Source organism: Octopus sinensis, linkage group LG4 (assembly GCF_006345805.1).
Source record: "Octopus sinensis linkage group LG4, ASM634580v1, whole genome shotgun sequence".
Classification (NCBI taxonomy): domain Eukaryota; kingdom Metazoa; phylum Mollusca; class Cephalopoda; order Octopoda; family Octopodidae; genus Octopus; species Octopus sinensis.
The window spans coordinates 8,546,137-8,562,587 of NC_043000.1; the positions used below are offsets into that span (position 1 = coordinate 8,546,137).

General features: G+C 36.8%; 1 protein-coding gene across 3 annotated transcripts in view; it reads right to left on the reverse strand.

Moving 5' to 3' along the window:
• LOC115210223 (collagen alpha-1(XXVIII) chain-like) overlaps window positions 1–16,451 on the reverse strand; it is a 61,944-nt gene that overhangs the window by 10,462 nt on the left and 35,031 nt on the right. For all 3 annotated transcript variants that reach the window (XM_036501740.1, XM_036501739.1, XM_029778695.2), the window contains exon 3: window positions 8,144–8,698. In XM_036501740.1, the coding sequence (XP_036357633.1) occupies window positions 8,144–8,698 (555 nt within the window). The remainder of the gene's footprint in view (window positions 1–8,143; window positions 8,699–16,451) is intronic.

The following is a 16,451-nucleotide window of genomic DNA, read 5'->3' on the forward strand; positions in this document are numbered from 1 at the left end:
ACTACTAAATACATATAAAAATATATAACTTGATGAAGTTATTCCTTATTAAGAAATTAAAAGATGATCACATGTTAAAATGGCTGACAGTTATATTAAAATAAAGAGAAATAAATTGTCTTTGTACGATTTTATGAAGAAAGGTACATAATGTATAGATCCTGAATAGGGTAAAATTTGCTGAAAGCTTGTATTATTAAGTTTATAGACCCCTGTCATTAAATCTTGGTTTTCCTCCTTTTTCTGCATCCAAGTCTTAACAAAGAATCAGGCATCTTCGCATCTTCGAGAGCTTCCTTCGTTAATTTCCAAATGAAATTTTATAGACTGAATTACTGATTTAAAATGTAACGAATTTAAACTTGCTTTCTTCTTAACATCGAAGATTTACCGTTTTCTTGCTCTAAATAATTTAAAGCTCTAACAAATTCGGATTGAAGTCGAAACCACACAGCTGCAAAGCAATCTACTCAGCCATACGGCCGTGTCTGTGTTTAATATTTTCCAAGATAAACTGAGGGTGATAAAGTTTTTCCAGTATATGTTTTGGTTCACGCCATCCGAGTTTTAAAATCAAATCATAAAATGACTGGATGGTCATGGCTTGGAAATCGTTCACGATTTTTGAATCCCAGATTGAATGATTAATATATTTCAAAATAAACGAAGGCTAATTGGGCACCGGACTACACTCACTTTAGAGTATTTTTTTATCAACTCTTTTTGAATTTTAGAATCAAACCAGGGAAAAAGCGAGCTGGTTATGGCTGGGAAATTTTTAACTATAGATTTCATCAATCACATCAGATCTGAGGTTAAACAAAGGGCAGCTGAGCGCAAGACAAAAGGTTTTGCTGTATATTATTCAGTTTCTTTAATCTTTAGCATCAAACTTTATTTTTTTTTATGCGCCCTTTTCAAGCCTAGACAGGCTCATGGGTCCGGTTTCCCGGCTTCTGTGGCGAATGTGTTCTCCCCCAGCTGGACGGGACGCCAGTCCATCGCAACGTTACTCAAAAAACAAGAAGAGAGAGTGAGAGAAAGTTTGGGTGAAAGAGTGCAACAGGGGTCGCCCCCCCCCCTGCCGGAGTCTCGTGGAGCTTTTAGGTGTTTTCGCTCAATAAACACACACAACGCCCGCTCTGGGAATCGAAACCACGACCCTCCGACCACGAGTCCGCTGCCCTAACTTAGCATCAAACTAGAGGAAGTAAAAAAGACAGCATGGTCACAGCTGGAAAATCGTTAGTTCTTGTGTAAGTTGGAATCAAGCCAAAAAGAATCGACAAGGGTTTTCATAATTTGGGGGCTCATAATCTTTTTTACTTGTGACGTCACTGTATCGCCCACACTATCAGATGTTGGTCACAACGTACTTCCACGCATTGCTGTAGCTTTTAAATTATGCTCTCACGTTGGATGGGCGGGCAGACGAGCATTCCTCTTGTCGCAAAGTTACCCATTTATAGCTGAGTTTGATGCTAAAGCTGAAAGAAACTCAATAATATAAAGCAAGCTGAACTGTTTTGCTCAAGAACACGATGCACACTGGTCTGGGGCATCGAAACCACAACCTTGCGACCGTGATTGCAATACCCTAACCACTGGCCCATGCGATTTCACACTAGTGACATACTAGGTTTAAATACGTTGGCGCATCTAGCGTGTGTGCCGCCCCAGGCTGTGCTTGAGTTTGCCGCCTAACACTTCCACTCCATGTACTGGTTATACAACAGGCCGAAAAGTGCTGCCTCTATAAAAGCGTCGCCTGGAGCAGATCGCCTCTCGCTCCTACTCCAAGCTACGCTATTGGTTGCGTCAAGTTTTAAAAAATTATATTTCTGTACATTTAAAAATATATTTAGTAATTTTTTCTATTACACTACTTAAGTTTATTTCCATGTATGGGAAACTGAATAATGACATACATACATACATACATACATACATACATACATACATACATACATACACATGCTTATAGTCTTATACACGTTGCATTTCATATATATATATCATTAACAGTTTGTGACTCAAATTAAAAGAATTCACTGTTTATTTAATCCTATGTTTATAATTTACAACTTAAATACTAATAAGCAAACATATATGCACGTATATATGCATATGTGTGTGTGTGTGGTGTGTGCACATTTACATATAGGTGCATAGATAGATATATATGTGCATGCATGTAAGTATATATGTATCTATATCTATATCTATCTACATATATATGTATGTGTGTGTGTATATGTATATATATATATATATATATATATATATATATATATATATATATATATATATATATATATATAATATATATATATATATATATATATTATATATATATATATATATATATATATATATTCATAATTAATCAATATAGGGTGGCAAAAAAAAATTTTGTAGAATTTTTTTGCCACCAGCGGCCTAGTGGGAAAAAATTAAATAGTCATAGACCATTTTTAAGTTCAACATCACAATCAAGGAACGGCCATAATAGGCCATTCACCCACTAGAAATAACAGCCAAAAGCTTCAACCGCAAAATAACATCAATTCCGTAAACCAGGAGAAAATTTTAAAAATTAATAAAATTAAAAAAACAGGGTAAATGTTTTTTTAATTTTCTCCTGGTTTACGGAATTGATGTTATTTTGCGGTTGAAGCTTTTGGCTGTTATTTCTAGTGGGTGAATGGCCTATTATGGCCGTTCCTTGATTGTGATATATATATATATATATATATATATATATATATATATATATATTATATATATATATATATATATATATATATATTATATACTCTCAAAATTGGCAAATGTTGGAATCTGTGGAAAAGTTCTACACTGGATTCAGTATTTCCTAGCGAATAGAACACGACATGTTGTAGTTGATGGAGTCCACTCAAACCCAGCAAAAGTCACCAGCGGTGTTCCCCAGGGGACTGTTTTGGGTCCGCTACTCTTCATAATTTATGTAAACGACCTTTCCAGTGTCGTACATCACTGCAAAGTGAAAATATTCGCTGATGACACTAAGCTCCAGCAAATCGTCAATGAAGAAGCAGACCGAACTCAACTCCAGTCTGACCTATATGCTGTGAGTCAATGGGCAGACAGAAACAAAATGCAACTGAATGAGGGAAAATTTGAGCTGATGCATTTTGGAAGAAATTCCTCACTAAAACAACCATACTCTCTTCCTTCAGGGGAACCGCTCAGAGCCTCTAACAATATCAGAGACCTGGGTGTAATTGTTGATGACGATCTCAGTTGGAGTGCACACATCAACAAGAAGGTCGATACAGCTCGTAGGATGAGTTCCTGGATCTTAAGAACTTTCCGGTCCAGAGAACAAGGTGTCATCATACCACTTTTTTCATCCTTTGTACGGCCACACCTTGAATACTGCTGCCCACTGTGGTCTCCTCACACAAGACAAAACATCTCCAGAATTGAGTCACTCCAGAGGGCTCTCACTAAACAAATTGAAGGCATGGCTGCTCTCGATTATTGGGATCGCCTTAAAGCCTTGAAACTTTACTCCCTCCAGCGTCGCCGTGAGCGGTACATCATTTGTACGATGTGGAAAATATACCGCTAACTTTGCCCAAACGACCTAAACATTAGCTTCAAGGTTCATCCGAGACTTGGACCACGGGCTATACGTCCCCTGCCAAATTCAAGATCACAACATACATGTACACTGCAACATAATTTCTTTTCCTCAACAGGCCCTGCCCTATTTAACATTGTCCCGAGGGAGATCAAAGAGGAAAAGGATCCCATCAACTTCAAACAGAGTCTGGATAGATTCCTTCAAAGAATACCAGATAAGCCACCCATAATTGGATACAACTCACCCAACAAGAACTCACTACTTGAACAAAACTGGATACAACTCACCCAACAAGAACTCACTACTTGAACAAAACTTGACTTAAACAGGATTCGAATAATCCTATCAGGTGGTGCTATTAAGTTAGACATGGCCTGGACCAATCTCTGGTCGAAACATATCTAAGTTGTTTTTTATATATATATATATATATATTATATATATATATATTAGGTATGTATATTATATATGTATGTATTTATATGTGTGTACATACATACATACATACATACATTCAGTAAAAAAAACTACACACATACATACATTCAGTAAAAAAACTATCAATATGTATATTCAAAAGAATTATGGACAGCTAGATTGATTGACAAATTAATTTCGTCAACATATCTTCATTAATTGCAACATAGTGTCTTAGAGAAAGAAAAAGCTGATGTTATCTAGATGCAAGTTGACGTTATACATACATATAAGTATGTTTGTGGTATTTATATATTTATGTGTGCCCGGAAAATGATATCTAATGAAAGAAAAACCAACGCCGTCAAAGCTTAACACAGGATAGGAGTAGATTATTTTCCTGTTGGGTTGACAGCGTGCTATGCAGCGAACCGAAGAATTTCAGAAGGGCGATGTCGCTGTTCAACAGAATTAGGGTTGAATAAGAATCAAGCACAACTAGTCGGTCATCCTTGCCAGATTTCTTGCTCGCTTTCCCGGTATTATTCGAAAGAATCAGCAAGCCAAGAACGTACGCATTGTCTGTAGAGTAGAGTAGGGTTGCATTTAAATTAGAACAGATCAAACGCTGTGTCAGGCGTCGTCAAATTGACTTTCCTTGAATTTCATATTTATCACTTCTGATCTGGAGGAAATCCTTTTGATTCTAGGCAGCGTTTGGTCAAGAATAAACTTTCCAAAGATTGTCTGAGATGGACAACCCAGCCAGTGTTGTCATGGCACAAAAAGAAGCATTTCGAGTGAGGTGTCTTGCTGGACTCTGCCAGCTAATGTTACTATGTTATCAGAAACGATGAACATGTTACAAATCGCCAGGCCTGGTCGGCGTTTGTGAGAGATGCAGCATTGAAGATGAATGAAGCCAGCTCAACCCACCCCGGGTGAATGCTGTAAGAAAAAAAAAGCATGTTACAAGTCCTAAAGAGATTATATGCACCAATAAGAATGCTGAAGGGCTCCTTTTCTGGCAGATTTCTTGGTCATGGTGTCGTCTAACGTCATTGAAGACATTTTGCATGGTCAAATTTATAAAAAGGTGAGGAGAATCGAGATGTGCGCTTTGAAGTAAAGTATCTGGATGCGACGGCAGTTGCTTCTCATCCGTATTAGACAATGACATCGAGTTGAATGGGGCAGTGGATTACTCTGATGCAGCCGTAGAAGCTGGACACTTCAGTTAGAGCGTAGTTAAAGCATAGTGTGTGACCCGGATCCGCAATGCTCGAAGTTTTACTAATATAAATGCATATCCGATCGTTCAGGTATTGTGAATCTAAGTGGTGAAACAACAAGACCTAAACAAGGCTGGGGTGTCATATATCCATTTTCCGGGTGTTTCATCTTTCAGATGTTCTCCCTGGAGGTAAGACGGTTTTTTTTCTCTATTTTGTTGCACACACGCATTTTTGCTAATACATACGCGGTGAAGCTACACATTAGCGTCGTATTTTACGTTCGCTATTTCCAGTAAATATCGGTACTTAGTTGTGCCATTTATTTACTAATTTGTGTATTTTTCCCTCACGGGCTACTTTTTACTGGAAGGCAATACTTTGTATTGCATTACTGATATTTTGAAACTTCTTCACCGTTTCTCGTACTGTTAGCGTTCCGTATTTCAGTCGAGTGTGTTAGTATTAATGTGGTAACATCGTAGATTTCGTCTTGGTATATGTTTGGCTGAAGAAGGTAAAGCAAATATGGGTGAGAGACATATCTTGCAAAACCTGAAACCTGCAGGTACCACATTATCCATTTTCCGGGTGTTTCATCTTTCAGATGTTCTCCCTGGAGGTAAGACGGTTTTTTTTCTCTATTTTGTTGCACACACGCATTTTTGCTAATACATACGCGGTGAAGCTACACATTAGCGTCGTATTTTACGTTCGCTATTTCCAGTAAATATCGGTACTTAGTTGTGCCATTTATTTACTAATTTGTATATATATATATATATATATATATATATATATATATATTATATATATATATATATATATATATATATATATATAATATATATGTGTGTGTGTGTGTGTGTGTGATATATATATATATATACATATATATATATATATATGTATGTAAGTAAAATAAAAAATAAATGTTTCCTTCTCGAGCCTTGCCCGGTTCATGAGGGCCGGTTTCCTGGCTCAGTGGCGTATATATTCCCCTTCTGGACGGGACGCCGGTCTGTTGCAGCGTTACTCATTTTTGCCAGCTGAGTCGACTGAAGTAACGTGAAATGAAGTGTTTTGCTCAAGAGCACAACGTGTCGCCCGGCCCGGGATGTACACACACACACACACACACACACACATACACACAAACACATACACACACATACACACAAACACATTCACACACACGCACGCACGCACACACACACACAAACACATACACCCACACACATACACACAAACACATACACACACACGCACGCACACACACACACACACACACACACACACACACACATTATAAAGGGGGTAAGTTTATGGGGTTACTTGGGTTTCTCGCTCATAAGACCCCAAACACTGCTGGCTTAAGACCTCCTCAAAATGTGGAGGGGGGAAATTCCTCTCTATAAAAGAAAACACTAGGTGATTATCTCCCTTTGCCATTGGTCACCGAGCCTCGGCCGCGCCGCTACATTGTGGTCACCGAAGAACCACGAAGGTGAACGATTGTCTACCTTCGGCCTTGGCTATTGGCTTCTCTAAAATGCAAGCATGGCCCGAATATCTCCGTCCTGGAGTTCAGGATGCTTTCTGGCTCGATCGAGTCTTTTAAGACTTTTGTGTGTTCGGCAATGCATACCGGGTGGTGCTGCAATGAAAGTTTCCCCAGGTAGTGACAAAATAACATCATCATCACCACTATCACCACCAAGGAAAAAAAAAGCAATTGCAGCTATAAGAAAATGCTAATTTCTCATTTAGTTCATTGACTCATGTTTTGTTTGAATTATTGAGGTTTAATATTTTAAATTATAAGAATGTGAGAGAAAGTTGTGGCGAAAGAGTCAGCAGAAGTTCGCCATTACCTTCTGCCGGAGCCGCGTGAAACTTAGGTGTTTCGCTCATAAACACACACATCGCCCGGTCTGAGATTCGAACCCGCGATCCCTCGACCGCGAGTCCGCTGCTCTAACCACTAGGCCATGTGCCTTCACTTTAAATTATAAGAATGTGGCCCCAAAAATTGTTTATTTGGCAATCTAGCTTTACTGCTCAAAACTAATAAACCAAGGGCAATTTTCTTCTGTTTCATATCAGTTTAATACACCTAGAAACTACTAAATTTGTAATCCGATAGATCTATTCTCCATCAGGAATTTAAATGGTAAAATGAAATATTCAGGCGTAGGAGTGGCTGTGTGATAAGTAGCTTGCTTACCAACCATATGGTTCTTGGTTCAGTCCCACTGCGTGTCACCTTGTGAGTGGATTTGGTAGACGTCTACCAAATCCGTTCAAGGCTTTGATCGACTCGGGGCTATAGTAGAAGACACTTGCTCAAGGTATCATATGACTGAACCTGGGACCATGTGGTTGAGGAGGTATCTTTTTACCGCTCCTCAACCACATGGTTCCAGGTTCAGTCATATGATACCTTGGGCAAGTGCCTTCTACTATAGCCCCGAGTCGATCAAAGCCTTGTGAATGGATTTGGTAGACGGAAGCTGATAGAAGCCCGTCGTGTTTATAAATATATGTGTGTGAGTGTGTGTGTGTGTGTGTGTGTGTGTGTGAGTGTGTGTGTGTGTGTGTGTGTGCGTGCGTGTATGTGTGTGTGTGTGTGTTTGTCTCGCATCACCGCTTGACAACTAGTGTTGCCCTGTTTACGTGCCCGTAAGAGACCGATAGAATAAGTCCCGGGCTTTAAAAAACCCCACATAAATATGAGTATTGGGGTTGGTTTGTTCGACTAAACCCTTCAATGCAGCGCCTTTCAATGGCAGCAGTCTATTAACTGAAACAAGTGAAAGATAAGAGACAATAGATATTCAAACAAAAAAATATATTATATTACCTCTGCAAGACTTTATGAAGAAGTTTTTCCCAATAGATTCCAAAGATTTATAATTGAAAAATCTATAGACACCATTATCTGGGTCACTTGCAATAACTTTTAATTCCTTTATATGATATTTTTTACCGATTCCGATAGCATAGACTTTTATACCAAGTCGATGGAGATTTGCCGCTTCTGCTTTTGTCTTTCTGTGGGAACGGGAATTACCATCTGTGATAACTATTGTGACCAAAGTGGCGTTGCTTTTGACTAATGACTGGAATTGCTCTTTAACAAGTTTTAGAGCTGCTGCTGTATTTGTCCAACCACTTCGGTAACGAATTTTACTAATAGCTTTTTGCAGTTTTTCTTTGGTAACATATTGCCCAATAGGAAATTCCAAATGGGCCTTTTTACTGTATGTTATAACACCCATGCGCATTTTATTCATACCCACTTCAAAAGAATCAACGAATTCCTGTATAAATTTCAGAAGCCGCTCATAATCCTTTGGCCAGATACTTGAAGAAGAATCCAATACAAACAAGATGTCGGTTTCTTTTCCAACGCATTCTAGAAATAAAAATTATAAAAAGAAATTAGTGAAACAAAATGGATATTATTATGAAATTCGTTAAGAGAAAAGTGCGAATATTTATCAATTATAAATGACTTGCAGAATTGAATTGATTCCGTCCTTTAAACTTATGCCTTCAAATATTGCAGAGATTGAATTTACTTTTTTTTTTATCTTGGCGGATCGATAAAAATAAAAGCCAGTAATAAAATAGAAATGATTTCACTTGATTATATCGACCCCACTTCAAAAATAATTGTTTTTATATCTCTACTAAAACCTAATCAGTATGTATTTATTCAGTATTATTGCTAACAGCTCTGTTTTTCAATAAATCTTTTACACGGAATTTACAACAATCTCAAATGGTTGTACTAGCACAAAATTCCAGACGCCGATGCTTCACACTGCAGTTGAAATATTCATATCTTGTAGCAAACTCATTTCCAGACAGGAATATTTTTTTACACCTAATGCCGTTCATGACTAAATCTAGCTAGCATTCTTTTGTTTCTATAAAAAGTGTTAATGCTACTTAAAAAGGACTGAAAGCTGAGTCGGTAGGGAGCCGTTAGAAAACTACTCTAACGACCAGAACACACACACACATATATAACACACGCGTGGCCCTCCACATCCTACCTCTCTTTCTCACACAGAGCAAAATTCTCGGCTGAAGCATCAGCAGTATTCTAAAAGTTGACGAATTTTCGTTGGCTTTCAAATAACTTCAATTTTACCGCGGGAAAAGTTTTTGCAGATTGTTCTCCTTTAAATTCATTGGGATATTTTACCCACAAAAGCGTAGATCAACAGACAGTATTTAAATTTGATTGTATATTATAATAGAATCGGTGAAATAAGTACTAATAGTATATGCAAGAATGATTAAATCGAGGGCTTTAGGGTTCCAACTTAGCGTTTTAAATGCGGAACAATATTTCAAATGAAATGCAAAATGCACGGGCAAATAGACAAAACAAAAAAACAAAAAACAAACTAACAAATATATAATAAGGTAAAAAAAAACAAAGCAATCGGAGACAGAGTTCTCATAGCTAAGCAATAATTCCCAGATATTTTCATATCCAAAATCACTTCGAGCTCAAATCATTTTGTGATTTCATCTAGAATTGTTGGGTACTATTTAAGAAGAGTGGTCCCGGTGCGCGCACTCGCGTACTCGCGCTAGCTAGTCGTGACTAGTCGATCCTACAACGACTACCTAGCAAAGTAAATCAAACACAAAAACACAAAGTAAGGATCGACTAGTCACGACTAGCTAGCTCGGATGCGCGAGTACGCGAGTGCGCGCACCGGGACCACTCTTCTTAAATAGTACCGAATTGTTGTATTGGATTTCTGTTAAGCTAATCTAAACAACTAAATTTCTTAGCTTTTGAAAACTATTTACATACTTTGGCAAAAGAAATAAGCTATTAGTGAGTTCTTTAGATTAATGAATTTGAGTCGAATTCTCGACATATTTTTGATTTTCAATGGAATCCAATTCATTTGCGTCACAAGAAAACTTTGTGCGTCACCTTCCCTGAAATACAGTCTTCGTGTCTGGTCAAAAGGAGACCAATATTTGATTAATTATAAATGATTTCTAATAATTCAATACTAAACAAACCACCCTCGAATACCATATGCGATACACGAGGAATGCCATATGTAATATGAACTGAATGACTAGCAGGAATCAACAAATGATGGTAAACTAATTAAGTCTTAATATAAGACTGCTTTTTGGTTTGATTTATCAAATGGAAAGTCAACAACGCCGGAATGTTATAGCACGCACACAAACGCACACACGTTTCAACGCAAGCTCACACGCATGCATACACACATGCGCAAACATACGTACACACATACACAAACATACATATACATGCACATACACACACAAACACGTAAATACACATATTGACATGCACGTACACGCATACAAATACGAACACAAAACACAAACAACACACACACACACACACACACACGCACAGACACAGACACACACATGTACACTTACTAAATGTGTATATGTAAACACAAATTTGACATTTAGTATAAAAATGAAATATCAGCAAAACGTTGTTATTTTTTTGTTTGTTTGAAATAATGGCAGTAACGTAGAAGAAGCGAACCGTTTCAAAAGAACTTAATTATATCCCTGACAGATAAAGCTAATAAACATAAATATGTTTATTAGTTTTATCGTTTGGTGGTAGGAAGACAGGAAGGGGAAGAGGAAACAATAACCTATGAGTTACTGCTAACTACCATGTCGTTCCACGTGTGTGTAATCCAGGGGGAAATCAGTGGCTGCCAGTAAGTCTTTCGAAATTCTGTGTTGGTTGGGTTACTAGTCACGAGCTAAGCATGATGAGGATATAGCAATATGCACCCGCTTATAAGGCAGCCTACTGCCGATTCCAGCCCATGTTGTATCTGGTCGTAAACTTAATTGGATACCGTTGCTATCGAAAGCTCCCTGGCGATCAGTGCACGTCTCTTCTCTCTGATGGAACCGGGGGATATATATATATATGTATATAATATATATATATATATATATATAGATATATATAATATATATATATATATATATATATATATATATATATATTATATTTATAATATATATATATACTTGTATATATATATATAGAGGTTATGAGATGTAATGGTGTCATTGGACCCAGAAATGTCAGGTAATGCTGAAGAAGTTAAGTTCCAGGTTTGGTGATATGCGAATAGGGATTCAACGTAGGTCTATATCAGCGTGTGTATATAAAAAATTTTTTTCGTAATGAGATAAAAAACAAGTAGATAGGTCTTACAGCTGTTTGCAGGATATTTATTACATCCCTTCATCGGTTATAATATATATATATTATAGTATATAATATATATATATATATATATATTCTCTCTAGTTTCAGCTCAGAGCTGCGGCCATGCTGGTGCACCACCGTTAAAATTGATGAACAATCTTAGTCGATTTTCGAACCCTACTCGCTTCTCATCAGAGGCGTCCACATCTTCTGACAGTCTCGTCGTATTCTTCTCCGTGCAGATTACACTACATTCCAACTTTACCGCCAAAGGTTTTGTCTTTGTGTATGTAGAGCTCACTCAGCCTCTCATTGATCCCTGTTTATTGTATTGGGTGCGACATACACATTTGCTATTATTCATCTTATCATAAAATAAGAGTTTCATGAAAGTTTATAGGCAAATCGTTATGTTTAGTCTTTTATGCTTTTATTCTTTTACTTGTCTCAGTCATTTGACTGCGGCCATGCTGGAGCATCCCCTTAAAGGGTTTTAGTTGATCAAATTGACCCCAGAACTTATTCTTTGTAAGCTTAGTACTTATTCTATCGGTCTCTTTTTGCCGAACCGCTAAACTATGGGGACATAAACGTACCAGCATCGGTTTTCAAGCAATGACGGGGGGACAAACACAGACACACATAAATACATTCACACACACACATATTTATGTGAGGAGTTTCTTTCAGTTTCCTTCTACCAAATCCACTCAAGGCTATTGTAGAAGACACCTGCCCAAGTGGTACGTAGTGGGGCTGAATCCGGGACCATGTGGTTGGGAAGCAAGCTTCTTACCATACACAGCTACGCCTTACAATTCAAAATGGCCACCCTTTGCTTTCTGCACAGCCCTTAATATTTTTTCAACTGAAGTTCACGACTCTTTCACGACTCGCTTAAATTGGACCCCGACACCTTAAGAGCCTCTTTCAGGTCTGACACGCCTATGAGATGCGTGAAACATCTCTCTCTAATATGAACCATATCACAAATCCATAGAATTACTATCAAGGCTTGATGGAGGCCAAATGAACTTGTCAAAAAGTCTCCGGAAATGTCTCTTGAACTAGTTCTGTTTTAACTAGTTTGAGGGATCTCCGGCTTTAGTGAATTCATAGCGACTTCCAAATGTGCCTGACAACCAGGACAACACATTTGCTGGTAAACTCTGCTCTTCACTTTCACAACTTCTTCAAAGAACACCAAGGGCGATTTCGAACCATAGACGCAAAGGGAGCCCAAACTAAGACACCAGTTGGTTTTTGCTGCTTGAATTGTGTTCTGACATGAATGTTTTCTAGTGAAGTGGCGTGAATCCAATCTTTTTAGTGGTTGATTTACAACCGCCATGGTGAAAACCTCGTCCGACCAAACGAAGAATTTGTCTGCAGTACGCTGTGTCACTTTCAAGCTTTTTACCCCTTGTCAAGTTGTTTTTACTTGGAGGCACTTGAGAGGAGCTATCGTCGTCGAAGCTTGTATGGTTTTTGCCCTAAATCCACTTTCACTTTCCTCTGTAACCCCTATCCGAAATAAGTAGCTCTTTTGCCATTTTCTTCATGCTCTTTTTTGAATTTCCCTTCATCCTCTTATTGACGGTTTCAATTATCCTTCTGATACGAACAGAACGGTTTCTTCCTGGAATCGAATTTGGTGAAGGTATTTGCCCCTCTTGAAATATTTTTCGTACATTAAAAACAGTTTTTCTGCAAACGTTCAACTGCTTTATCACGTCACAATTCTTTATACCAGCCATTTTCAAAGTGACAATTTGTTCGCGGTTTGTATGAGCCGCCATATTTAATTAAGGATAAACAAATAAACAATAAAACAATAGAATGTTAAGAAGAGTTACACAACATTTGCAACTAGCTTTGCAAATAAGAATGTTTCAATTTATGTTTGAATAACGGGTAAATGTATATGCCACGCCTGGTGTGTCAACAATGAAATCATCCACTTTCTCTGGCTAAACATCTCTGTCACCCATTTTGTTGACTTTATTTTCTGTCTCCACCTATCCATCAATAGTTACTCGACTGCCTCAAGTCCTTCATTTCTGACAGAGAGACTGTTATACCACTATTCCAAATAGGCGTAGGAGTGGCTGTGTGGTAAGTAGGCGTAGGAGTGGCTGTGTGGTAAGTAGCTTGCTTACGAACCACATGGCTCTGGGTTCAGTCCCACTGCGTGGCACCTTGCGCAAGTGTCTTCTACTATAGCCTCGGGCCGACCAAAGCCTTGTGAGTGGATTTGGTAGACGGAAACTGAAAGAAGCCCGTCGTATATATGTTTATATATATATATATATATATATATTATGTTTATATATATATAATATATATATATATATATATTATATGTATATATATATATATATATATATATATGTATATATATATATTTATTTTATATATATATATATATATATATATATTATATATATATATATATATGTTATATATATACATATATATATATATATACATATATATAGATTATATATATATATATATATATATATATATATATATATATATCTATATAATTATAATATATATATATATATATATAATATATATATATATATATATATATATATATATATAACATAAACAGCAAAATGACCATTCCGAATATAACAATATCTGTTTCAACACACACGACTTCACGTAAAAAATCTTGCACACAAATAATTTAAACGTATAGGACAACCACCCACACCCGATATGTCTCCGCAAACAATAACTCTCTGCTCGAATGGGCCTTGGTGCCCAAATCCTGACTGAAAGACTTCACCAGGTGGTGCTATATTAAGTTAGACATGGCCTGGGCAATACGGGCCAAAACCTTTCTAAGTTATTCTAAGTTATATATATATATATATATATATATATATATAATGTGAAATAGAAAGATGAATAATCTTGTAGTAATTAATCAAATTTTAACCGATACCTTAGTAGCAAAATCACAACAGTAACAGCACGGTTGGAGTACAACCATCTGGCGTTGCAACCGTGCGTTGGTGCGATAATTGAAATTAAAACATTATTGGTGATTGAAGAAATGGAGCTGAACGCAGATTGAACGAAATCGTTTTATTTCATTCTACACGTGTTTCGAAAGGCACAAATTACCAAAATCCGATTGAATAATGGACCATTGTGTCTTTCTCTTCAGGAAGAAAAAAGGAATCCGTTGGAAAAACAAAACAGAACAGGCGGAGCAAAAACAATCGAACTGTGCTCCTAAAGCCCATGGCGAAACTGTTTATCAGTGTATGTTGAGAACGTGGCTGAAGAATTCAACGGTCAGGCATCGTGTCAATCATGTTGGTGAGGGTGTATAGATGTTCTTTGTGACCGAGAATAAAGTTCTCTGACTATTCAAACTTTCACACCAATAATGTTTATATATATATATATATATATATAGTAAAAAAATTTTTTTAAAAATGCAGAATGCTCAAATGAAAGAAAATTTTATAAAATGAGAATTGATAAAATATATATATATATTTATTTCCACCGGTTGAATAAATATATATTTATTATTTTATCAATTTCTCATTTTTTATTAAAATTTTCTTTCATTTGAGCATTCTGCATTAAAAAAATTTTTTCCTTACTTATCTTTTCTCCACGTGCGGTCAACACAACCCCACCATTTAATGATCTATATATATATATATATATATATTATATAAAGGGCTTAGTAAATAAATTACTTGCCACATACTGAACTCATTAGAAAAAGTAGCTAAAAAAACTTTTTAAAAACTATTCTAATACTTAAAGAAAATCTCTCTCATATATGGTTTGCTCAATTCAACTCAGAAAGTATGGGGGTAAAGACATTAAAAATCAAATGCAAGGTTATTGAGAACGTACGTTTCAAGATTAGTCAACTCGACATTTCTATCATCAGCTCAGAACTCCTTGTTTGGATTTGAAAACACTGAAAGTGGGAGCATACCCTTTCGGCTTCTTATCGCTTTTGAAGATCTGCTCGAAACTAACAGTGCCAGCACACCCAAATATGCAAGCGAAGAATTTCTGCTCTCCCCTTTCAACAGCGGGTTTAAAATCATAAACACTATGTTTTTTTCGGTAAAATCCGACATTAAATAGAGAGAGATGAATTATATTTCAACAATTAGGGTAAAATTAATTAATTATTAATCATTTCACCAAGTGTTCAGTATGTAAAGGGACCATTTAAGGCGAAGAATCGCCTTAATGGTCCCTTTACATACTGAACACTTGGTGAATTGATTAATAATTAATTAATTTTACCCTCAATTGTTGAATTATATATATATATATTATATATATATATATATATATTATATATATATATATATATTTATTATGTATGTGTGGCCGCATCGAAGACCGAAACAAGTAAAAAAGTAACTGTTCTTTTTCTTACCTCTTCTTTTTTTATATATTTTTTCTCGTCCCCAAGCTCTGCCTCGCCCCCACACAACCATCATTATTTTTGTGCCCATCTGTTCGACTGACTACTTCCTAATGTAGGCAAAACAGCACACAACTGAACAGCCATCCCCAATGCGTTTTCCAAAATTTCCTGTTAGCTAGCGGAACAAAGCTCCGCCAGTTATATGGAGACCGCCCTAGTAACTAAGCAACTTACCACACCCCCCTAAGTATGCCTCTTTACTCCTCAACTGTAGACACTAAGCAGTTTGTAAACTATCTCTCCACCTGAACTGCAGAAATGTCTCTTACTAAAAAGGTCTGTAACAACTTTGCAGAATTCTTCTAATAACCACTCCTGAAATAAGATGGCCCTGAAATTTACACTCCCGCTAGTGAAGTCACCGTACATGCTATATCTGAACTTCATACTGCATAAAACCGTACACACACACACACACACACA